The 24,484-nt window shown below is 34.1% G+C and overlaps 1 protein-coding gene across 2 annotated transcripts in view; it reads right to left on the reverse strand.

The window, feature by feature from the left end:
• Nucleotides 1-397: 397 nt before the first annotated feature.
• Nucleotides 398-24,484, reverse strand: part of ATG2B (autophagy related 2B) — a 40,871-nt gene continuing 16,784 nt past the window's right edge. Inside the window, exons 15-42 of one of the 2 annotated variants that reach the window (XM_048947904.1) lie at nucleotides 23,407-23,680; nucleotides 22,556-22,658; nucleotides 21,410-21,602; nucleotides 21,122-21,264; nucleotides 19,848-20,005; nucleotides 19,431-19,603; nucleotides 18,965-19,112; nucleotides 18,205-18,404; nucleotides 17,252-17,332; nucleotides 16,563-16,669; nucleotides 16,145-16,237; nucleotides 15,571-15,641; nucleotides 14,620-14,696; nucleotides 14,218-14,388; nucleotides 13,697-13,835; nucleotides 12,704-12,906; nucleotides 11,572-11,798; nucleotides 10,915-11,023; nucleotides 9,762-9,956; nucleotides 9,090-9,191; nucleotides 7,495-7,573; nucleotides 6,400-6,604; nucleotides 5,392-5,461; nucleotides 4,322-4,404; nucleotides 3,691-3,812; nucleotides 3,372-3,526; nucleotides 2,319-2,468; nucleotides 398-1,590 (exon numbers count right to left, since the gene is read on the reverse strand). In XM_048947904.1, coding sequence (XP_048803861.1) covers nucleotides 1,360-1,590; nucleotides 2,319-2,468; nucleotides 3,372-3,526; nucleotides 3,691-3,812; nucleotides 4,322-4,404; nucleotides 5,392-5,461; nucleotides 6,400-6,604; nucleotides 7,495-7,573; nucleotides 9,090-9,191; nucleotides 9,762-9,956; nucleotides 10,915-11,023; nucleotides 11,572-11,798; nucleotides 12,704-12,906; nucleotides 13,697-13,835; nucleotides 14,218-14,388; nucleotides 14,620-14,696; nucleotides 15,571-15,641; nucleotides 16,145-16,237; nucleotides 16,563-16,669; nucleotides 17,252-17,332; nucleotides 18,205-18,404; nucleotides 18,965-19,112; nucleotides 19,431-19,603; nucleotides 19,848-20,005; nucleotides 21,122-21,264; nucleotides 21,410-21,602; nucleotides 22,556-22,658; nucleotides 23,407-23,680 — 4,062 coding nt within the window. In that variant the 3' untranslated portion in view covers nucleotides 398-1,359. Of the gene's footprint in view, nucleotides 1,591-2,318; nucleotides 2,469-3,371; nucleotides 3,527-3,690; nucleotides 3,813-4,321; nucleotides 4,405-5,391; nucleotides 5,462-6,399; nucleotides 6,605-7,494; nucleotides 7,574-9,089; nucleotides 9,192-9,761; nucleotides 9,957-10,914; nucleotides 11,024-11,571; nucleotides 11,799-12,703; nucleotides 12,907-13,696; nucleotides 13,836-14,217; nucleotides 14,389-14,619; nucleotides 14,697-15,570; nucleotides 15,642-16,144; nucleotides 16,238-16,562; nucleotides 16,670-17,251; nucleotides 17,333-18,204; nucleotides 18,405-18,964; nucleotides 19,116-19,430; nucleotides 19,604-19,847; nucleotides 20,006-21,121; nucleotides 21,265-21,409; nucleotides 21,603-22,555; nucleotides 22,659-23,406; nucleotides 23,681-24,484 lie in introns of both variants that reach the window. The other variant, XM_048947903.1, reaches the window with a different exon arrangement.

Raw genomic sequence — 24,484 nt, forward strand, 5'->3', positions numbered from 1 at the left:
GCTGCTGAAATTCAAAATAAGTAGTTTTCTATTCAAAGTAGTTTTTACTTTTTATCCCCCAGTCTTTGCAAGTACAAGGATTAAAGGTTTACTCCTGCACAGCTAGCATCTAGCCTTTTAATTTCCCAGAAACAGTGTGCTATCAGTGGCTTAGGAGAGCTCTGCAGAGATCCTGTTCCCCTACTAAACCGCAAAGTGTCAGAATTAACTTTGATTTTTGAAGGTTTTTGTTTTTCAAATCCTCAACTATTCCCAGTTCAAATTAAATGGCTCCAACTGCTCACTGTCAAATAACTGATGATGCATGATTTAAATTAAAAAAGTATCTTGTTAAGAGCAGCAACTTCGCAACCTTAAATAAAAGCAGATAATTAAATTTCGTAGAGAATTTTAACCATGATGTTATAAAATAATTTGAGTTTACTTAGAATTCCTCATTCTTACAAAGAACTTTCCGCTACAATACGTAACTGCTATTTTTTGAAGAACAGTTATTTTTAGCTTTGTAATCAGTGTAACAGAAGACAAGAGTGTTTTTACATATAACAAGCAGTTTAAATAAATTTAAGACACTTTCTGTAGAATCATCATCAAATGATGCTTTTTATCAATTACTTATTTAAGCTTTTAACCACATAAAGGATAATGCACATTACATTTTATTCACACTATAAAAAAGCACAATATACAGGCCATATCCTTTAAAGTGCAACACAAGAGAACATTTCTGCAACATTCAGTTTCTTCAAAGACCCACAGACGTAGGTATTTAATATTGAGAAACAAATCCTGTTCACAGGTGTATCAACACTGAGTTTAAATTCTGAACGGTTATCAAGATTGCTCCTTAAGTGCCACACTAAAAGCAATGCTTACGATCACTAAATGATATTATCATATCTGCTTCCATATTACACGCCTCCGTATCTCAAATCCAAAATGAAAGCTGTTATCTTTTAGTCAGTGAAGAGCATCTGCAGAGCCCTTTATTGAATACAGTTTCTTGACTATGTTCAAAAACCTTCTCTGAAGTATACTTAGTTTCATCATATAGGCTGCTGCTTCAGATGTTTTATCTACCAAGAAAAATATGGTAAACGGAATAGAGCAAGCATGTCTCTTGAGTTGGCAGCACATGCTTTGTTATGTTTGGCACTATCTACCAAATGCATTGGTAGCACACAGCATAAGCAAGTACCAATTTGCTTTCCACTTCATAAGTATTTTTGGTTGGATGTTCTGCTAACAGGCAAAAACCTTGCTTGTTCCTGAGATGAGCAAAACAAATTGAGCTTCATCTAAGGCTGCCAACGGGAAAATCTTCTGCATTTCTAGACTTGCTGAGCTTGATTTATAAATTCAGTCTTCCCCAAGGCGCCATTTCTGAGACTCTTCTTGACGCACATCTGGCCTGATCTGGTTTCTCATTCCACCTAGAACATTTGAGGTTGCCTCTGTTGCAACAATGAAAGGTTTCACCACAGTTGGTGGAATTTGGCGGAGGACTCCTCCTACTGCTCCAGTTACCCCTCTGTTTTCATGCTCACGAGCAGCAGTCTCATAGATGGTTTGGGCTGTGTCCGTAATTCCCTTTGAAAAAAAATAACAAATTAGTTATGCCAAAGACAACAAAGCAAACTCTCCTAATTTAAAGAGCAACTTAAACTGCTCAGTATTTTTTTTTTGTAATTTAACTGTGATACAACTACATTTAGACAAATCTGATTTAACCCTTCTAACGACTTAAAAATAACACTACCACGATCTTACAGATGAAAATGACTGAAGCAACTTCTGGTGGTATTTCTTGTAAATAAAGGAAGAAGTTCTGGGCTATTCTTTGCTATTCAAAACACAACGGAATTAACTGAAAACTCCCCAGCTGAGACTTAATTTCCTCAAGAACTACACACAACAAGAACTAAAATACAAAAAGTTCAACAAACAAAACCAACAAAACATCAGCATTCTAACTAACTTCTAATATGTTGTCAAGGTAAAGAGACAGAGCTTTTACTTGTCTGCACGCAGCATTACACTAACAATCTCAAAATTAATTGTGTTTAAAAAAAAGCCTTATATGCTTCTAAACAATAGTAAAATCTCAAAACTGAAGACGCACTCATGCTTCTCTGTCTAACACCTTAACTAATTTTTATTTAAACCATACAAGGCTTATATTAGTTTGAAACTACTGATGAACATAGTCTTGTCCAAAATGTAATCTGCTCGGCTTAACCTAGCATCTCACATACTATTTGCATGGTCTTTTCTGATATTTCTTAAATTTTATTAAGGACAGTTACGTTTGCACTCACCTCTTTTACAACACTGTATGCTTTGGCAACACCTTCTCGTAGATCTACTGGCTGATGTGCCAAACGATGGCGAGGGAATCGTTTAATCTTTTTTGTTTCAATAAAAGTTGGCCCTGGTGATACCATATCATACGCTGTTTCTGCAGCCACCTGATGATCAGGAACAGAAATAAAACAAAAAAAGTCTTATTTCAGTATCCCATCCCATATTTAAGCTACTTGTAGGGAAACATAATTGAAACAAAATTATCAAATAATACTCATTTACATCAGATTAAAGTTCTGTACTACAATAACTTCTAAAATGGGTGCAGTTTTAACTATTAAGTTCAAAAATGAAACAACAAATAACAAAAGGTTTTTAAGCTTCCTCCCTACTCCCCCCAACTGTTGTTGCTTCAAAAGCATCTTCTAACCTGTAGAAAACATTCAAAATGAAACTAATCTGAAATATTTGAACAATGATATGTTTTCTTGCTACAAAATCAGACATTTCCATTCATGAAAAATATCAGGTTTTGGGCACATATACAATCTTTGCAAAGTTAGGCAGTAAAAATATTTTATCATTAGGTATTTAACATTAAGGAACATAAATTTGTTAGTACTTCAAACCATGAGTAGAGTTACTGTCTATTACTTTTTCTTCCTCTTCAATGAATAAGTACAGAAAATGTTTTCAAAAAGTTTTCAGGATCTATTACTGGAGAAAACATGTGCAAGATGTTTCTTAATATCAGAAATGTTCTTAGTGCTGCTAAGCATTTTGCTAGTTAGTCTCTCCAATACCACACAAGGTATTCTAAGAAACAGGTAATAGTCTGGGTGCTGGGCAACAGTTCGGTACAATTTCTAGATGTTTCATTTGATGAAATCATTCAAACTGCCACAATCCTTGCCTAATCTCATCTCTGTTTTCCTAGTAGTACAACACTTAGTTATTCTTACCTGTTCTCCCAAGCTAAAGCATAGCATTAACAAATTAGCTTAACATAAAGCACTTACCAGCAACACTTCTCACTTATGCTTAACTTTACATGCAATACACTGTACCTGTATTGTCTGAACCATTCTGTTTGTTAGCTCCAGGGCTGCCATTGCAGTTGAAGTACCAAAAGATGCTGCTCCTCTTTGAAAGCCCCTTACAATACGGCCGTCCTTTCGGTACTGCTCGATTGGCAACCACACCAAGTCTTTCAGACCTTGAACTGAAATGAAGAGTTAGTAAGTTCTCAGGATGCATTGGGAGGAAATAGAAACAAGTTACCAGTGTTTTGTTGTTGTTGCTTTAGGAAAACAAAAACAAAGCAATGAAAAGAAGAATTAAAAAAAATGTCACTGTGAGCCTGAACAGAAATTAAATTTAGCTTACCTAACTGCACTAGTGAATGCATAGGTCCTACTCCTCCCAAAATTCCTGGCAGCTGGTTTTTCTTTATATCATTAAGCCATTCACTGATGGCATAGGAGAACAATTTATCAACACCTAATAATCTGAAATAAATAAAATAATAATTATTAAAAAAACACAAAGAATTCCTGATAAAATAAATGTAGTATTCATTGAAATAAGCAAAGATGTCATTCAAACAAGAGGTAAGCCAATTTCAAGTGTTATCTTGTGTTAGCCTTTGGCTAACAAAAATGTTTCACTTGCCTCACAAAAGCAAAGTTCAAAACTGTATACTACATCCGGTTCAACAGGAAACAAACACAAGTAAAATTATAGAGCGTAGCAAATATATTAAGTAGTTTCCTGAAAATAGATGTTCTTTTAACTGTCAATTTATAAATATTTCTCCAGTATAGTTTCTGTATAATTCAAAAAGCAACTGACCAGAAATTGTTTAAGGCCTAGTCAAAATTAAATACTCACTATAAATACTGAAATGGAGAAATGTATGTTATCAGAGAATTTGCTTTTTTGCTTGGTATACTTGGTTATTCACTGTAAACATATCCAATTTGGAATTCTGATGATAGCTAAAATTTAATTAACTTACCCATGCCTATAACAAAGTCTCTTCAGCTTTAATTCTGAGCAGTTTAACTGTGCAAGCCCAATAAGAATCCCAGCTAGTGTCCCCTGTAAGTGAAACATTTTGTTAACATAAAAATTCACCCATCAGCACTACCTGTGAGAGATAATTTCAATATCTTAACTCCTTCTGAAAGCATTTCTGCCTAAACTGATTGTCCCACCAAAACCCAAATGCCACTAGTCATAGCACTATGAATCTCACGTCCAGTTGTTTTGCAAGTTATATGAAAACTTGCAAAAAGTTAAAATCCAGTTTAATCAGCTGCTCTATGGAAAACATGAAGAGGGCACATTCATAAATACTAAGGTAGAACAAATAATGAAAACAGCTGTGGCATTACTATGTTTCAGGTATTATAGAGCTGCTATTTCAAGTTACTTTGGGTTGCTAACCCTAACCCTACCTACTTTGGATGTGTTGGTTGTTCAAAATGTTGCTGCTTTTATTTGTTTGTTCTCTTACTGATTTGCCATCAGAACAAAAAATCCAGCTTTGCAAACAGGATTTTCTGAGGCGTGCTATATAAAATTCAATATGATAATAAAAACAATCTGATAACTAATATATATTTTAAAAAGAAATATGAGCAATTTTATTTTAAATCTGTGCCACATTCTGATATTACGAATGAAACCCACACATTGCAAAGGATAGGGACCAAAAGAAAAATATTCTGGCATTAAGGAGAAAAACAACACATTGTGCAATTCTGGTATTTTTTGAAGGCCACCACAATTCTGTATAAGACTTGTAGCCAGTCACTGAGCTTATAAATAAGACTATCAAGACTCACTGCATTAATCATACCAGGAAGTGCTACTTCTCAGTATTCAGATTAAGAGTGAAATAAAATCAAGTTTAAGCTTTACTGAAACTGCAAGAAAAAAAGAGCTCTATGATTCTCAGGATTGCATCAATAATGAGTTGGGAACAAAATAAATAAACAAGCAAGCAAATAAATATATATAGCCCAAATCTTACGGGAGAAAAACAGAACATTTTGTTCTACAGAATCAGCAACATACACAAACCTGATCCATTGATACATGTTTGCCATGGTAATCAAGCCGTATCGGAACTTCTGATGTAAAACGAAACTCTCTAAGATACAAAGAGGAAATTTTAGAGTTAGGAACAGCAATAAGAAATAAGAGAATCCTTTCAAAAGAAACCCATGGTTTCCCATTCTCCCAGAACGGGATGCCACACCACTTACTGTAAAAACCTCAAATCCTCTAGACATCATGCTAGTGCTGAAGTATTGTGGAATAAGTGCACAAACTGCAAATTTAGCTTTTCTTGATTTATTACCATCTTGACAAAGTTAATATTTACAGTAATTTTAACAATACCGCAGAAGTGCTACTAAGTCTAAACATGAACACCTTCCCCCAGTTTTCACAGCATGAATTTTGCAGAGAGGGAAAAAAATATACTGCAAATGATGAAACTTAATCAAAAATTCTTTTGGTGATATATTTGATAAAAACAGAACCACAGCCATTCTCTCATAATTTGGCTCTGCCCTGCTTACCAAAACAAACATCTTCACTTACAGTCTGAATACATAATGAAGAAAAAGCTTCTGCAAAACAAGCTGCAATTATTGTAATCAATTCTCAGTCAGGAACACATTCAGAGTTTCTCTTGTGGTATTTCAATCTCATCCCTCTGCTGTGATTTCTTTTATTTTATGTACTTTGTTTCAAGTATTCTCATATCTATTTATATTAGAACTAATTTACATTGTCAAGAGTACAAAGACTGTTCTTTTTATATATTTGCAAAATAAATTACTGGTTTTGTACATGGCACTGCTTTGATTCGTTTTCTTATCCAGTGCACAGTAGTTTGCTAAAGTTCATTAAAAATTTATTATTTACTTTCCAGTTATGGAAATAAATACATTTCATTTCTCTTACTAGTGAATAAACCACCACCACAACTGTGCTTAAGATACATAAGTTTATCACCGTACTTCCTTAAAACAATCAGTAAAATAGCTGTTGGTCTCTTGAAAATTTTTAATTAAAATTTACCTGAAAAATACTGGCTGATCACTGTATGATGTCACTTCTTGTGAGAAACGATGATCATCCCCATTAATGACATCCATAGCATCAATGCTACCGTTTTCACTTGTTTGCTTGTGTGATGAGAAAGAAATGACTGGACTTGGGTCCTTAAGGCTACTGGCATACCTGGGCAAACTACAAGTAACTTCAGCACCAGGAGACTTTTTAACTAAAATGATAAAAGATTATGCATAGTAAACAGACTCATATTTTTCCATTTTATACAGTCATTTTATACCTTAACTCATCTATACCTTAACCTTTGTAAATACTAATATAACATAATTACATTAATTAGTAACTACTACTAATTACGTTTCATTACAGTACTTACAAATGTTACTAGCAGGATAATAGTTAGATTCTCTTGGATAGTAACTTAGCTACCATTAGAAATCATTATAAGAAGCTTGAGGTTTATGCATCAGCAAAAATAATCCATCCAATCTGAATAAGAACACAGATAGTACTTCATTACTAAGGCATTACAATATGATGTCTCAATTGAAATAAGTAAATCCCAGCTGCTAACAAACTCACTGATATAGCTAATAGAGAAAAAGTGCATTTCAAAATGTAAGGCTTTTTTTGATCAGATGTGCAGTTGAAGTGTTGATGTAACTGTACATATACATTTTGTCCTGCTTAGTTATAAAACTGACCTCTGTTTCTTCCCCAGGAGTTACACAACCCCAAACTGTCAGACAGACATATTAATTTATGCAAGAAGTATGAAATAACGTTTTTGCTTCAATCTAACAGTAACTCTCAATTGTTATATATACATTACTCAAATTTTCCAGAAGTTCTTATTAAAGGTGCTCTAATTTCGGTGAAACATTTTATACAGCAGAGTTCCCAAATGTTGAAAATCCTTGGTGTTTACAAAACACAAAACCAAAAATACCCAAAGTTTATATATTTTTTAAAAAGCACTACTGTTGATTTTTGGTCAGTATCATAACTTATTTTATACATAAAACTTGTGTGTCTACTTATACATATGTACACACATTAAAACAGGAAGAACACATTTGTGTTAGAAATTTTGAAGTTTACCTTCAGGATCTGGAGTAACTAAGAGTTCCACTTCTGCAGAGAGGCTAGTGAAAAAGTCCTTCAGGAAAAACAAGGCATCCTGGTGTCAACAAAAAAAATATAAACGGATTTAAAAACAATAAACAAAAACCTCTAAAATCTCTTAGAACAATGACAACCACCACAATCCTACAGTCACAGGTCTTTTTTCTCCCTATAAATATGAAGCAAACCTCTCTCTTAGTGAAGCCTGTTCTAGAACCCAAATATTTTAATGGTTATACACTTTACTCTGATTTCCATTAAAAGTGCACTGAAATTTACTTTATATTCACTTTTCCTAATGTCAGACCCATCATTCTTGATCAGCTCTCACCAGTGTTTCAGTAAAAGGCATTTATACCTCTACTGTTGTTTTATGTCTTGTTACTGTCTTCATATTATTACATTGTTTGCTTTTTTGAAAGATGCATCACACTTTCGTCTTGTGCATCCTGTAATAAGCGACATCTGGGCTTTCTTTTCTTTTGGATCCTTCTTGGTTGTTTTTTTTCGTTTGTCTGTTTGTTTTTGTTGTTATTGTTGTTGCTGTTCTGATTGCATGCAACTCTCTACTTCCAGGAAAGCTGTCTTTTATTTTACAGAAGTCATAAAAGGTGAATTTGGTTACATTATGAAACATAAGCATTAAAGCTATTAAGATAGAACGTATTTCCTCACTGGATGGCAAAAAACACAATTTTCTACACAAAACTGTTACAAACTATTCAGTTGACAGTTGGACTAGACTATCTTACAGGTTTCTCCAACCTCAATGATTCTATGACACAGGCTAGAATTTTCTTTTATGAATAAAGGAAAAATCTGCTCTCGAACTTGAGCAAAGGTAGGTGGGGAATTCCTAACTGTGCCCTTGGAGAAACATCTCTTCGTAGATATTCAATTAAGCAAAAAATTCCTCTACAAAAAGTAATGCTTACACTTGAAATTTGTATGCACAGAGATACATATCTTCCTCACTGGTACAAAAAAAAAAAAAATTTATAGTATGTGAAAAATACTTTGTACAAAGGCTTGCCAATAAATATAGAATAATTTCTCCTGGTTCTATTCCTCACACCACTGCCGTTGATAATGAGACTCAAGGATTCACAGTATGTCAGCGGTCCTTAAGTGTCAAGTGCCCTTGACTAAAATGCTGTGAATAGCTTCTGGTTTAATGATTAACATTCTTCCAGTAAAACCACCAAAACGACTTCACTAGCAAACAAAGCAAGATTACATAAGCATTATGCTTTTTAGATATCCCCACTTCAAAACATGTAAAAATCACCAGAAACTGCAAAAGATAAACTGGTAGTCTTGAGAAAACAGCCAGCTACATAGTTAGTTTCTAAATTAAAAACAAACAAAAAAGGCTAGTCACTGTACTAGCTATCACACTAGACAAGTTCCAACACGGACATAAACAGAAACTGAGACCCAGATATGAATGGCTATAATTAAAAGTTACCAAACGTGAGATAGCAACCCCATAAAACCAGGTCTAAATGTCACAAGTGAAAAAAAAAAAAAAAAAGGGAATCAATCAGTATTTTTGCATGAGCACAACCAACCTGGTCAATATTGAGGCGAAGTGGCATTAACGAAACACGTAAACAACATTCCTGTGGGGATCTGCCAGACTCTGGTCGGACATGTAACGCTTTAACTGTTAACTGAGGAATAACCAAGGTAAATTAAAAGTAGTAACCTTCACAATTATTACATCTCAGAACACTCAGTAGGACAGATGTTTGTCTCTAAACCTCTAGACTGATTTGTTTTAATGTGCCACTTATAAATCTAGTGATGTGCAATTACTTCAATTTCATTTTTTAACAAAGTTAATAGTAAGAAAATTTGAAAAATATTTGTAAATTATAAAACTAATAAGAACAGAATATATCAAAAGTACAACTCTGTATGTGTAGTGAAGTTTAAGAATACGCTAAGAAGTAGATGCTTGTTCAGAACAAAAATCTGAAAGCTACTAATGTAGTCCTGCACACATTTCTAAAGAAAAATGGAAAATTAATCTGACATACTAATATTCACAGTGACTTTTTAGGGAGTTTTAGCATTCACGAGGAGTCATGAAAAATAACAGTAATCATTTAAATGACTTCCATTGCTCTGTGACCTCACTCTTGTTCCTCTTTTTGAAAGATCAGTAACCGCTTATAACTTCCACAAAGACAGTTCAGCTTCTATAGTTATAAATGAATTAAAGCATTCCATAACAGTACCATGTTTGAATGTGCTTTTCTGGGCATCTCCTTACTACAATATAGATAGAGAAATTTATTCATCTGTGATGTAGCTAAGCGATCTCTGATCTCCAAGTCTTGAACAATAAAAATCTGCCGTGACACTGGTTGTTCCAACAGACCAGATTCACCTTCTGCAGCACTTTGGGGGTATACTTCATGCTGGAATTTCACCTTTTAAAATATAAAAGAATACAGCACAATCCATTTCAGTGATAAACAATTTTTAAAAAGAATATTACTAAAAACAAATAGACAAAAAAAGCCACACACAAACTCATGCTTAAGAAATCCTAAGAACTCAGTTCACTATTTTAAATTTTTGTGCACCTAACATAAATCTTTCAATTCATATTTGTGTAAAATATTTGTATTTCAGGATGCAGATGCAAGCCAGGTCAAATAGTAAGCAGTATAAAATGAAGAACAAGTTTTGCTTCTCATTTTAGTATGGACTCCACGCTGTAGTTTTACTTCCTCTTTCTTTCAGTGTATAGAAGTGCATATTATGCAACGTAGCAATTCTATGCTTCATTTCTTCCTTTTCAAACAGACTTCTCAAGTAGCTTCTTCCAGTCTCAGTTCCTTTTTTTTTTTTTTTTTTTTTTTTTTTTTTAAATTACCCACTGTCCACCTTAGTCCTGACAAATTGTAATGACTTCGCCTTCCTAAATTCTATGCAGTTCTGAATTTCTTTTTCTTCACCTCTTGACGTGATCCTCAATCAAAGACCTGTGGTTACCTACAAATCATGACTTGTCTCAAGTCCCCTCCTTTTCTGCAATGGGGTAGGCCACACATAGCAAGTTGAACAGTGTTCTACCGGCCACGTACCGAGATTTTAAGAAATGCTGAATGAAGTGCCCTGTACTGAAGATACACGTAATAAATCTTGAGATGAAAGGAAAACATAAGTTGGTCATAAATACTACTAAGAAACTGCTTGGTTTTTATAGTAGTTTCTTCATTTTAGGTTGTGGATGCCCCATCCCTGCAGACATTCAAGTCCACACTGGATGTAGACAGATGCTATTGGAAGAAAGCCTGCTCAATTCAAATGGAAAGCTGCTATTAAACCAGTATAGCATGTAATATATTTTCACAGCCATGGCAGAAGATTTTTGTCATTCACCTTGCTTAACTGTATTTCCATAAGGAAGTCTGGGTTTCTTCCTCTTCCCCCACAAGCCGTACTCCTTCCGTGTCTTGTGGGTGTATGAGAAGGAGAACTATGGGGACTTCTGTGGGAGAAAAAAGAAAAAAAGAACACTTTTCTTGACTAACTTAAAGCCATCTCACAGAGACTGGAAGTTAATGTTAACCAAAAAATCCCATTCTATTACTAAGTAATACACACTGACATGGAATGCTTAGCTGCATGTTTCCCATCAAATTAACTTTCATAAATTTTGCCCATGATAACATTAATTCATCTTTAGCTTACAGGACTTCCTTCAAATTACATCCCACCTACTACAGCAATAGTTGCTTACACTCCTTAAGCTCCACCTGCTTAGGAAATTTTTCATATAACACTTAAAAACAAAACCATTACTCCACTCTCAAAATAAATTAATAAATCAAATGCCACAACAAAAATCCAGATTGTTCAGCTTAAGATATTGGGAACATACACTGAGATAGACTAAGTAAGCACATTTCTTGTGTGGAAGGAACAAAGGAGTTAAGAGAAGACGACTTAAGGTTAATCTTACTATGCAATCTCAAATCAAAGGGAAATAAAGTATTTTAAAATGTACTAATGTTCAGAAGTATGCCAAATACTTACACAAAACTTTTAGCTGGAGATGTTGGTGGTGCAGACCCAAAATCCCTTCCACCATAAAGATGCCAAATAAGAGAGATTTCCTTCACAATGTAGCGTACCAGAGGAGCAGGAAAATGAAGGGGAGCTTTGCTTGCATCTGTTTTTTTCACAGGTTGACTGAAATGATTTTCCTTTATCAAAATTGCATCATCAACCAGTTTTCTTATTACTGGTTCTTCTTCTTTCTCCTAAAAATATACATAAAGATAAATAACATCAAGAAGATAAAATACACATTCCTTACTAAGATGTTTATTTTTTTTCATATGAAAAGAAACTGTTCTATGCTGTTTTCTGAAGGCTACACAACAGGCTTGGTTTAGGAATGATATGTATACAGTAACAAAAACCAAAAAGTACATAACAATAAATGAAAAATTGAGCTTAAGTGAAAAGTAATGAATACCAAACTGAAAATAAAACATTCTGAGGGTAAGGACACCACATACTCCATGTGTATACGACTAACACAGGTCTACTATATAAGGCATTACTGGAAACAGACCTCAAAAATAACTGGGCAAGCACTAATGATCAGGAATCCGAAACTAGCTCTGTTTATTAAGGAGAGTACAACCAGAGATTATACGAAGAATGTGAGCACAAACTGTTTTCAGACAGCTTGAGTATAGTATCCCAAATCTTTTAATGCAGTGGACAGATACGGACTGACATGGCACACAAGTTTTTCTGTGACTGGTAAGGATCTTATGCTCACAAGACTACTGAATGCTTGGTCCATGAGAAAAATGAATAAAATGTTAGAAGATAACAACTTTGCACATCTTTTAAGTATTATATCTTTCTTACAACTACTTTGTAAACCATCCTTTTATTGTAAGCCCAATGGCAATAATTAATCATGAATAAAATGCATATAAGCTTTTGACATAATATTCAGCTCACAGAACAACATTTTCCTGAGATATAGAAAAACTTGATCCAAAAATAACTGCATATATTTCCAATAATAATGAATGAATGTCTTTCACAAAAATAATTATTTTTGTGCACTCACAAAACCTTCTAACTCTGTTTACATATGGATTTATTTTTATTTTTTTATTTTTAAGTAATTCTCAAAACTTCTTACAGAAACAGCAGCTTTTGGTGCAAAAAGAATGCAGAAATCATCACTTTCTGCAGGAACATCTCCCACAGTTTCATTTATCAGATGATGAGTGAATGAAGTGTAAGTGGGACTCGGATCTTGTGAGATATTTCCACTCTCATCTGGAAACAGGAAGAGATCTGAGCAGGATGGTTCCTGAGTTTGAGATCTGTCATCCAAAACTCCTGGAAGCAGAGAATAAACATGCTTCATTAGAAAAGTCTTTACAAAGCACCAGCAAAATAATGCAGTATTTAAGTGAAACTTCTTACTTTAATTGCAGTATCAAGAGAAGCTGACAGGAGTTAGAGACATTTTCAAAAAATTAGTCTACTATACAATTAAAACAATTACAATGTATTCATAAGTAGTTACTAGTAGAGATGATTTTAAAGATAAAGTCTTCATAAAAATATCATATAGATACAAAACATCATCTCATTCTAGTAACAAGATGACAGTATCAATAACTTCCAGTATCACACCAATAGCTTACCTTCAACTGTGGAAATAAATATTATCACTATTTATAGTACAAAATCCTTAGCCAAATTAAACCTGGATTTAGCTGCAATCAGGATGCAGAAGCCATAATTCTGTATTTGATCAATTACCTTGTTATGTCTGCTAATCAAAAGATTTCCTCATGGCTCCAAGTTTTGTTTGCAACTTGGAAGTGTACCATCCTCCTAATCTACCTCTGTACACAGAATAGTGGTTTTTGATTCCTCTACGCCACAGAGTGCACATAGCTTACACCCATGCTGACTGACAATCAGATTACAATCTTGAACTACTTCTACATTACTGTTGCTAATAGTGAGAATTTAGTACCTGATCATTAGAAGACTTCATACATAAAAAGCATGCTGCAATTATTTCCGCAGTGTCTCAATATACACAAAACTTTTGATCCTACTTTATTTAGAGAAAGGTTGCACATCGTACATATTTATGGCCCCAACAGATTCTTACCATTAGGCTCTATCTTCACAGCAGAAGTCTGATGAGTCTCAATTTCCTCCATAGCATCACTCATCAGATCCCGTAAAATCTGTTGCTCTGATTCAGCGAGCAGTGGCCCGTGTGAAGAAGGCTGACTAAAGGTCTCCACCTGTAGGCAACAAACCATATATAGTCATATTTTAAAAAAATGGCAATATCATGCTAAATAAGATTTTGCTAGAATGCCCTGGAACACAGCAGTTGAACTTTATTAACGTAATTTTTCTTTGTATTACACTTTTTCTTTGTTATATATGAATTTGGTACATTAAGTAAACAGCAGAAAATATTTACAACCATCTAGTAGTGATCAAGACAGAAAAAAAAATTAAACTAAAAGGTAACATTTTACTCTCTAATATTTTTGAGACAACAAAATCATTTGCAACATTCTTCATGTTCTTTGGAGAAAGAACGTAGACATCAAAACTAAAACAGATTACCAGAAAGAGTACAGCTAATTACATCAATGTTATTTTGTGATTTTTTACCTTCATTTTTGGCTTGTTAACTCCGCATTTAATCTCTGTTTTACTTGGAGGATGTAAATCACCATAACTCGCAATATATTGTATAAGATTCATTAGTGCAGCACATGAATCAGAGCAGGTGCGAATATGGATTACATCACTGGAACAGTGCAGCTCAAAACGTGGTTTAGTCTGGATAACAAGAAACACACTTAAAAGTACTCTTATAATCAGTCTGAAGTTCCATAAAAATAGTTTCTATACATAGATAATTTAAAATTAGTAACTAGTCAAACAGAACTAAAAAAAAAAGTACACACAATCTTAAAATGAAGAATACTTGATTCTAAATATAATAAAATAATTTATAAATCACAAATCAGTCCTGATTATTTTAGATTTTATTTGTGGTTAAATACTTACTCTTTCCCCATCAGAATCAGATTTTACTGTTGTAATAGTTAGTTCCAGCAGGCCCATATCCATAACACGAACATAATCTGAAAGACAATGCACAAAAAATTTAAGAAGAAAAAAATGAAAAGGACAAGTATCTTCCTTTGTTTATTTTTGGTTGTTAAAAGTATTAAAACAGATTATTTTGTGAAAACTTTTTCCAGTACATCACCTCTAGAAACACTATTCGTGTGCAGTGCAATCTATTAGAAATTTATCCTTATCTTGTCCACATAAGTTACAGCCAGATGCACACAGAAACTGGATGAGTAAGCATCCTAGGTGCTTACTACTGAAGCAGTAGAGGGGACATTTTAATACTGTACCCATCTTTCAGCACCAAGAATAGCTTACTTCCCCACTTCTTTGTTTAAACACTGTACGCATGCCTTTATTCTGTTCTTCACTAAAGATCTCCCAACTAAGCTAAATACACACATCTGTGGCACAGGGCTTCATCACTTCTGCAATTTTTTTAAATATTCCTTCAAGTTTCTCAATTCCAACAGTTGTTACTGTATAAAACAGAGTAGAATATATATTTTTCTGATAAGACTACCTAGAATTCCAAGCCATACAACAACTTTTAAGTTCAACTACTGAGAATGCGTAACACATGAAAAGAGCTTCTCTGACATGCTACTGCAACTACAAATCTAAACTAAAACAATCATATTTCCTTCTGAGCTACTCATTTCATATTTAACAAGCCAATATTCATCTCAGATCTTCAATAATTTTAATATATGCTGAATATTCCTGTAAAGCTCTAACACGTGCTATGAGATATGGCTTAGTAGCTTAGTGTTAGTAATGGTGATAGGAGGACAGTTGGACTAGATGATCTTGTAGGTCCTTCCCAACCTTGTGATTCTATGATTCTACAGTGAGAAATTCAAGAACTGATTAAATCCTTACCTCTATGGAGGTTTACCATAACAGTGTTGCACTTGTCAGACAGATGCAAAGCAGCTTCATCTAAAATTACCCTAGAACAATCAGTAAACCAACAAATAAATAACAAAACAAACAAATAAATAATAGACGAAATAAACACAACAAAGAAATGCCACAAGATTCAGCAGGCATGGAAAAGAAACAATATTTACCATAGAAAAATTTTGTTGTTATCAACATACTAAATATGGTCAATAATCCCTAAATATTTTGTTAATTAATACAACGTCTGCACATAGCAAATCTTTATGAAACATGAAGTGCTGGTAATTAAGAAAAAGCAACTTTGTTTTTCCGGCTTTCCAAACTCATTAAAAATTGCAGAATTCTGGTTGTTAATGAAAGCAATCCAACAAAAAGAGTAAGGCGTTCAGCCTAACAAAAAAGAATGATTACACATGAACAGAGTATATTTCAAAGATACAGCTCACCAGTGTGATCATTTACACAATGTGAATGCTTCATAGATCAAATAATAAACAGGCATTACAAGTGTCACAGAACATCCCATGTTTCACAAGCACTTAAATTATACCTGAGAGTAGAATAGGATTTATCAACTGCAACGCTGCTGGAAATGCTGAAAGTTTCAACAGTAAGTAGAGATCTGACTGGCAAATACACGGGCCTAGCAACAAATGAAAAAATATTTTCTTTCAATTAAAAATTGTTGCTTATTATATAAAATGTGTATTATGTAATAACAATTTTTATTTTTCATTGATAAACTTTTACTTTATATACTTATACATTTAGAAGCAGCAAAATCTTCCTTGTTTTAGAGAAGGGTTTATCTTACTTCAGATTGCTTAGAGTTTGCCATATTTCCATTTAGAACTTTTTCCAAACAAACATAAATAAATGTTATTAACAATATGCAAACTAGAATGTTTAAAATTAAGAAATACGTTGCTGCAGTGCCACCAAACGACAGACACCTGCATTTCATTTACCTGTAATCGAGAGCACAACTCCACAGATGCACATGAAAAGTTGTAACTGTAGCTGGAGGATTATATCCCAAAACAGGCTCATCAGAAATATTCAAAAAATATAAAATCTAAAAATCATAAACATATCATTATAATTCTTCAGCATCTGATAATTTAACAAACAATAATGCATTAGAAAAGAAAAAGTCCGCAACAGGTATGATAATAAAACATTTATTATTTTATTACTGGAAGGAACAGGTAGTGAATTAATCTCAAATATTTGAAAGTGCTTACCCAGTATGTGAACACAGGAGAGCACTGAATGTAAACTGGGCAAAAAGATGCAAACAAACTAACGTGTAGAATTAAAGGTGTGGAAGAGACTGATCCACAGAATCCAAAGCATCCACCTGTCTGTCATGGTTTAGTGGGGTTTTTGTTGGGTTTGTCTGGGGGCTTTTTTCTTTTTTACCCATTGTTTATTTAAGTCAAAGATTATTAATGTACTTCCATAATGAAAAGGGCAAGAAATAATGGATTATTGATTTTTAATCTGAAATAATCTTTCAACAGCACAAAAAAAGGTAGGACAAAAGGTAATATTAAAAAAAAAAAATATAAGGTTTAGTGTCAAATTTGAAGCAATTGTCATAAAATAATGAGACTGAAGTTGAAAATGCAATTGAGAAAAACACTAGAAATCTGACCTGTTCATGCCAGCTTAGACCTGAAGGCAACACTCTGTGTAGAAGGGTGGCTCCTCTTAGTCCAACAGCAACTAGAAATTCCTGTACAAGAAAGCTGTACAAATTAGTTTACATGACATACATGCAAATGACTGAGATCTAGATAATAAAGTGTTCTTCCTTGTTCTCCCAAAATTGACTATAAATTGTCTAAGCAGAATTCTCTAAAAACTGAAGGACTAGATCAGGATTAAACAAAACAAGACAATCTGTTTCCTAAAACAGAAACCTCGTTCAATATAATCTAGTATTTGTTGCAATGGAATAGCCTGAAAATTATCATCAATTTTCCAGTGGCAGTAGAAAAGCTATTCATTCATTTATTCAGAGCTTCACCAGGAATTAAAAGGAGTACTAAACCAGTGGAGTCCCATATTACAGTGTGTTTAAACCTGAGTCAGCAGAACCACAGTGACACTCTGCTGCTATGCAGATTCCTTCCCTCCCTAGATAACTCTACCAACCTGTTTGTCACCATTATGCTGGCAAACAGGTCATCTTTGAGCCACGCTAATGAATGCTACTGTTGAAACCAACTCATTTACCAGAGAGCTGCGTCAAACATGCAAGCAAAGGCTATGCAATAGGCAACACTGTCAATAAGCTGATCGGAATAACTTTTAACTCTTCATATTTGTTTTGCCTGGTTTGATACCAGATTAACTCAACCAAGATAAAACACAAAAATGTCAGTTGGAGAGCAAGCATATAATATGATCAGCAAAGTAAAGCACTGGAAGAATTACTACATTGTGCTGATAAATAAAATCCACAGTTCACCCAAGAAAATCTGATTTTAACAAAACTAAAGGAAAAGTGGCTCATAAGTCATGGTTTCTTCATCTATAAACCTGTAATCTAAATGTTCCCATATACACTGAGACAAATAAAAGCGCAAATTTAAAAACACAAACCTTTGTATTGCTCTCTATTTTATCTGATTGGATTTTGACTGCAACGGTCAGCATATTTGGGCAGTTCTCTCCCACACCATCTGAAGATGTCCTGCTAAGACCATCTTCTTCCGAAAAACAAATAGTAGGTTCTAACCAATGGGGACGTATTGTGCTGGGTAGTCGTATTTCAGATGAAGGAACAGCCCCATCCACCATGCCTGCAGAAATTGTGCAATGAGTTACACTGAGGTTCAAAGCTACCTCTAATGAAGCATTAAGGAAAATCCTTTTTATTCTTAATGTCTTTTAAATCCTTCCATTACCACCAAATAAAGTCAGGCATACACACTGAAAACCACAAATTGCAAAAGGAAGGTTACAGGTGATGCAATATTTAAAAATGGTTATAGCTAAAATCTTTAACTATAGTTTTGTGAGATTTTTTTTTGTTTCTTTTTTGTTGTTTCTTTTGTGTCCAGAATCTTTTAAAATAAATATCTACTACCATGTACAAGAGCCTACATTCATAACAAAGAACACGTATAAGAGGACCACAAAATCATTACAGACTAGCAGTTGACAGGAAAAGCCTGAATCAAACTGCTGTATCACCGCAGTATCTTAGGAGCATTACCCATGGTTTAAAATCAAATGATACACTATTGGAGAGGAAAAAGCAGGAGGAAGTGTGGGAATAACAGCATTTCCTTCTACTGAAGAAATACAGGAATATCTCCTTAAAATTTAGCTCCCACAGCTACCTCCATCCCAACCCTACCTTGATGATACAAATTGAGGCTGCTAGAATGGAGACAAACGTAGTGTCTATCTTCAAAACCTTCATATTTAGTCACACTAAAAAGTGAACCATTGTTGAATTCCAACCAGAATTCTCCATATTTTCCTTCTAATGTTTTTCCATCATCCTGCTGAAGGAAGAGCAGAAGTGATACGCTGAGTTAGACAGCTCAGACTAACCCAACACTTCCTACTAGCATCATTTTTCTGCTTGCATTTTGTTATTCTCATGTTGAAATAAGTTTAAAAAAATTGCTAAAACATTATGTCACTTTACAATCTAGTTACATTATAGTACATAGAATGTAAGAAGATTACAGAGTTCCTGTTATATACACGTGTTCCTTCATGAAGATGGGACATTTTGCATGAAAGGGTCCAATGGCCAAAAGCAAAAAAACTTTCTACGTTTGATTTTGTGAAATTTTCCAGCCTCAGCATCTTACCTTTACATCTGTGAATATCGACACTAATCCATGCGTGACATTTAGCAGAACAGATAGAAAGCTTTGTGAATGTTTATTCTGAGAGTCAAGCTTTTTCCTTCTGCGTGAACGATAATTTGGATCAACAGTGGAATAATATTGTAGTGTTTCCTCTTCAGATCCACTCTCATCATCTAAGAGATAAAATAGCAAATGACTAACTTTCTAGTTAACACATTATGCCAATAATTCATTGTTTATCCAGGTGGTGCAATTTAATTTCACTTATTTTTACTTGATTGAAAATCTACATTTTTTTCCACTCAGTTTAAAAACTTTCTTACAGATTTGCAAGTTCTTTCCAGTATCATCATAATCACTTCAACCACTTGAGCTATTGTGATACAAAGGCTGAAGAGGATCTATTAAGTGCATTACCATAATTAACTGCAGATTTGAATTGACTGAAGCTGTCTTTACTGAAAGTATTGATGAGTTGACTGGCCACAGATAGTCCAACACCATAAGAAAGGTTTTCAAATGTTTCTACAGGAGATGGAGCAGTTGGTTCCCACAACAGCAAATCATTGCTGATTCTAGAAGGAAATATATTATTACCATTATATAATACACTAAATTCCCAGCAAGTATAAAATGAATAAAGCACTAACTCCTTCACAGATTTAATATATCAGATTTCATAAACAATGAGGAGAAAGTTAGGAGAACAAGAAAGAATAATATTTCCAGATATAAAGGCCATAAGAAATGAGAATATTTTTTCCTCAATAATTATAATATGCATATGGCATATTAGAGCATTAATAGTGACACAAAAATCTCTAGTAATTGTATGTTGGGTAAATAGGCTGGGGAGGAAAAATACTATTTTGATCACATCGATTTCAAAATGAAGTTGCAGGAAACATTATTTACTTTGATTTTACATGAGTCTGTGTCTATTAGTGGAACACAACTTGTACGTTCAATAACCTGAGCATTCAATGTAAGACTAAGCACTGCAACCTTGAAAGAGAAATAATGGCCAATACAGGATAGCATAAATCATTATCTTTCTTTGTGTAGGTGACGTAGTATAATAGTTATTTTTTAATTGATATAATCTAGTTGAGTTGCTTTTTATCCCCCCTCTGCAGATTAGGAACAACTAGCAGAAACAGTGATGGGAATCAGGATTTAAGTCAAGTTCACTTTCCCCCATTAGCCTCTGTAAGAGTTAAAATAACAGAAATAAAAATGTACTGTTAGAGTTTTGCCCATCTTACGAACTTTTAATTTTTAAGACAAAAGTCACTGAATTAAAAAGAAAAAATGTATTCAACAGTTTCTGAAGTATAACGATTATTTATAAAGGAGAATCCAGAAATATTAGGGCAGAACTAAGCACTGTGAACAAAGGTCTGAATAAGTTTTTCACTGAAAGCAAAAGTCTGTTTAACTTTATCCCTTGTTCACAAAAATCTGCTACATACTTTTTCAGCAACTGACTCCTATGGCACCAATCAGACATATGATAGTGTCCCTGAAGTTAACTCTCAAGTGAAATGTACTTTACAAAGTACTTGATATTCTTAGTAAACCATTCAAATGAATTCTAGCTATAGTTACTCATTTAAATGCTTTCATCAACAATTAATACAGAACTAAAAGTATAGGCAATGATAACTAAGTAAAACAATTATCATACTTGCCTGTTGTAAAGTTTTTCATAAAAGCCTTTGTTTGGTAATGTCAAGTGAATGTTTGGTAACATGAGCTCCAGTACATAATGAGAATTGTTAATTGTTTTATCCTGAAACTCAGTCATTTCAACTACATCTCCTGGCATCACCATCTGAGAGAAAAACAAAACAAACCCCAAGGTGAAAATAAAAATGAACAACTGACGGTCAGAAGATGCACGTAAGTGAGAAGATCTAAGTGTAAGAATACATTAATTTTATCTATTAACACAAAGCAATAATAAAATTTCAAAGTACCTCTTCATTTTCAAACATGACTCTACGAGAAGAAAAAGGAGAAGGCTCTGGTCTTCTAATATCACAGACATCTTTCAAAGAATGAGGTCCTCCTTCTTCTTCCTCTTGAAAATTACCATCTCCTTCCTCCTCCTCAGCTGCTATCCTTTCCAGAATGGAGTGCACAGCCAGAGGGTTTATTTTCAATACAATCCTGATGTTGGAGATGTTATGCAAAACAAGTCATTAGAGACGCCAAGAATTTTTATATTACTGCACAGACACATTAAACCACTACTACTATTAAACCAGTAAGCACAAGTGGACTTAGCAAGTCAATTATCAGGGTTCTTTTATCAGCAGGAACATTTCGTTAGAGGAGAGTTACACACTGAGAAAAAACACCAAACTTAAAGGCATAAAGGAATATAGAAAAAATCACCAGGCCAAAAGTTTAGTGTCAGCTATTTTCCAATCTATCAAGCAACCATTAGCTGACCAAATGCTTTTTCAAAATGTTTTTATCATCCTGACACCAGCAGCTATTAGAAACAAACTAACTAATGCTCTGCATGCTCTCTGCCCATTATGAGTATAAACTGTTATATTTTATTTCTATCACCGTACAAAAATAAAAAATACTGAAAAAAAAAAAATTAATGCAGAAAAAGCTACTGAAAACTGTGGCAAAAAATACACGCAGCAAATTCTAAAATCACCTTTTTAAGCAGCATTAAGTGATTCTGTTCAGTAACTGAGGCATTGTGTTGCCTTACAAGTTACAGTAACACTCAAAACATAAGTACTCTTATTGTTGTTACAGGTTATTAATATTTTGAGACAAAAATCTATTGCTGCTGTTCTGTTTCAGCCTTCAATGTAAAAGAGAAAATGTAAAGTGACAAATTAGATTGGACAAAGATTCAAGCCTCCTTCAAGATCACCTTGAACTGAAATTTACTCAAACCTATACAGAAAACATTATCCATTAGAACCAACTTGATGATAAACACAGAATTTTCCTCAGTTCTTGGATTCTTTTCATGTTCTTTCTTCACAATTAATTTTAAAGCATTCACTACACATGTAATCAGCATTAAAATTTCAACAACAGCAGTACTTCAAAGATACTAACTATCTGCACTGAAAAACAACACACTATTTTACCGAGGCCAATCAAAGTTGTCTGATGATGTTATATCTCCATCAACACCGCCAGACACTTGAAAAAATTTTACTGGTGCTTGTGCTTTATCTTCTTCAAATGAACCTAGAAAGAAAAATATAGTAGAAAAAAAGTTGACTCAGGAATTACAATTGCTCACTACAGGATGCAGGTAATAATCTGAACAGGGAAAGACAGTAGAAAAAATCATGAAAATAATGACAGCTGCTAAATTAAGGACACCTGCTTCTCAGCTTGGAGTCCAGTAGGTGAACCTATCCAAGCTGCACATAAGACACCTTTGTGCATTTTCTCTTCCTTTCCACAAAAAACATAAATGTCAACTTTTACAATTTGAAAGCAGCTTGCTTTCTATCTGCTTAATTTGTAAGATACTTCAGTCATAAGAGTACTACTGTTTTCTCAATGGCAATTATTTAGGAAACCATACTTCACTATATTTTTAAACTAGAACTGAGATTTCTCATTTTGCTCCCATACTATCTACAAAATTTAGCCTAAAACAATGAGAGATCCCAGGAAGATACTGAACTGAAAACAGACATAAGACAACATGACAGAAAATAACAGAAATATTAGCTCAGTTCTCAAGCACTGCACCCATGTACATTATTCTCATCTCCTCTTTGTACTAACTGACTTATGCTAATATCTAGCATAGAACATTACACTGCAGGAGAGATATCTGCTCTAAAATGGAGATGGAAAGATAGTCCATCAAGAGGAGAGAAGTAATTACTAATCCTCAATGTAAGACCTTTGTGTCAACTGTGTAATTTCTGGTAAAAATAATAATAAAAAAAGAATATTCAAACAATGTGAACACACTTACCAGTAAGCTCTTTAAAAGTAAGTTCTAATTTAACTTGTTCTGGAGTTGAGCCTCCAACAAACTCTGTTTTAAATTCTATATCTGTAAATTCAAGATGAAGAATCTCTTTCTGAAGTGACTTCTTAAACCATGGTCCTCTTTCCTGATCTGACCGCAGGTCAGGTATTGGGAAGCGAACAGACAAATTTAATGCAGGGGCAGTGACTTGAACTGAAACTCTACAGTTTGCAGGAGTATGCGAATCGTCCAGAAAAACTTCAGTGAATGCTTTATGCTAAAACAAATAAACAGAAAAAGTTAAAAGTAAAAAAATACGTATTAGAGAAAATAATGCTAAAAATAACTACGGAGAAAGCTTTTCCTGTAATACTCTTAAAAAAAAAAAAAACAAACAAACTCAGTTTCATATATTACACAAAATAGATAAGGACCAATCATTATTACTTCTCAGGTTATTCTTCTGTTACTGATACTGTTAAAAACCTTCTTAATTTTAAGTCAAGTACTTACAACAGAGGTAGCAATCTTTGATAAATGGCTAGTTTTCCCCGTCAAATTAGAGGAAGAGTTCCTAACTATACTCAGCAGCAGTTAGGAGATACTATAGAAGCACAGAATGTCCCAGTGGGAAGAGACTCACAAGGACCACTGAGTCCAACAGCCATCTCCACACAAAATTACCCAAAATTCAAATCTTATGTCTGAGAGTGCTATCCAAACATTTGTTCAACTCACAGCAGCTCAGTGCTGTGACAGCTGTCCTGAGGAGCCTCCTCCATGCTCATTATACTCTGGTGAAGAATCTCAGTCTGACCCTCCTCTGACACAACTCCATGCCGTTTCCTAGGGTCCTGCTGCTGTCACTAGAGATCAGCACCTGCCCCTCAGCCTTCTGTTCTTTAGGCTGAACAAAACAAGTGACCTTGATAAAATTACTACTCAGAGATTTAATAAATCAAATGCTACTGTTGAGAAGTCAAGAACTATCAGCATGCATGGCTGCCCCTTTCAGTATGTCCTGGGTTCCAGCTCCTATCACTGACATGCATCATTCAAGACTTCCCTGTGGATTGCTTCC

This window comes from Lagopus muta, chromosome 6 (assembly GCF_023343835.1).
Source record: "Lagopus muta isolate bLagMut1 chromosome 6, bLagMut1 primary, whole genome shotgun sequence".
Taxonomy (NCBI): Eukaryota; Metazoa; Chordata; class Aves; order Galliformes; family Phasianidae; genus Lagopus; species Lagopus muta.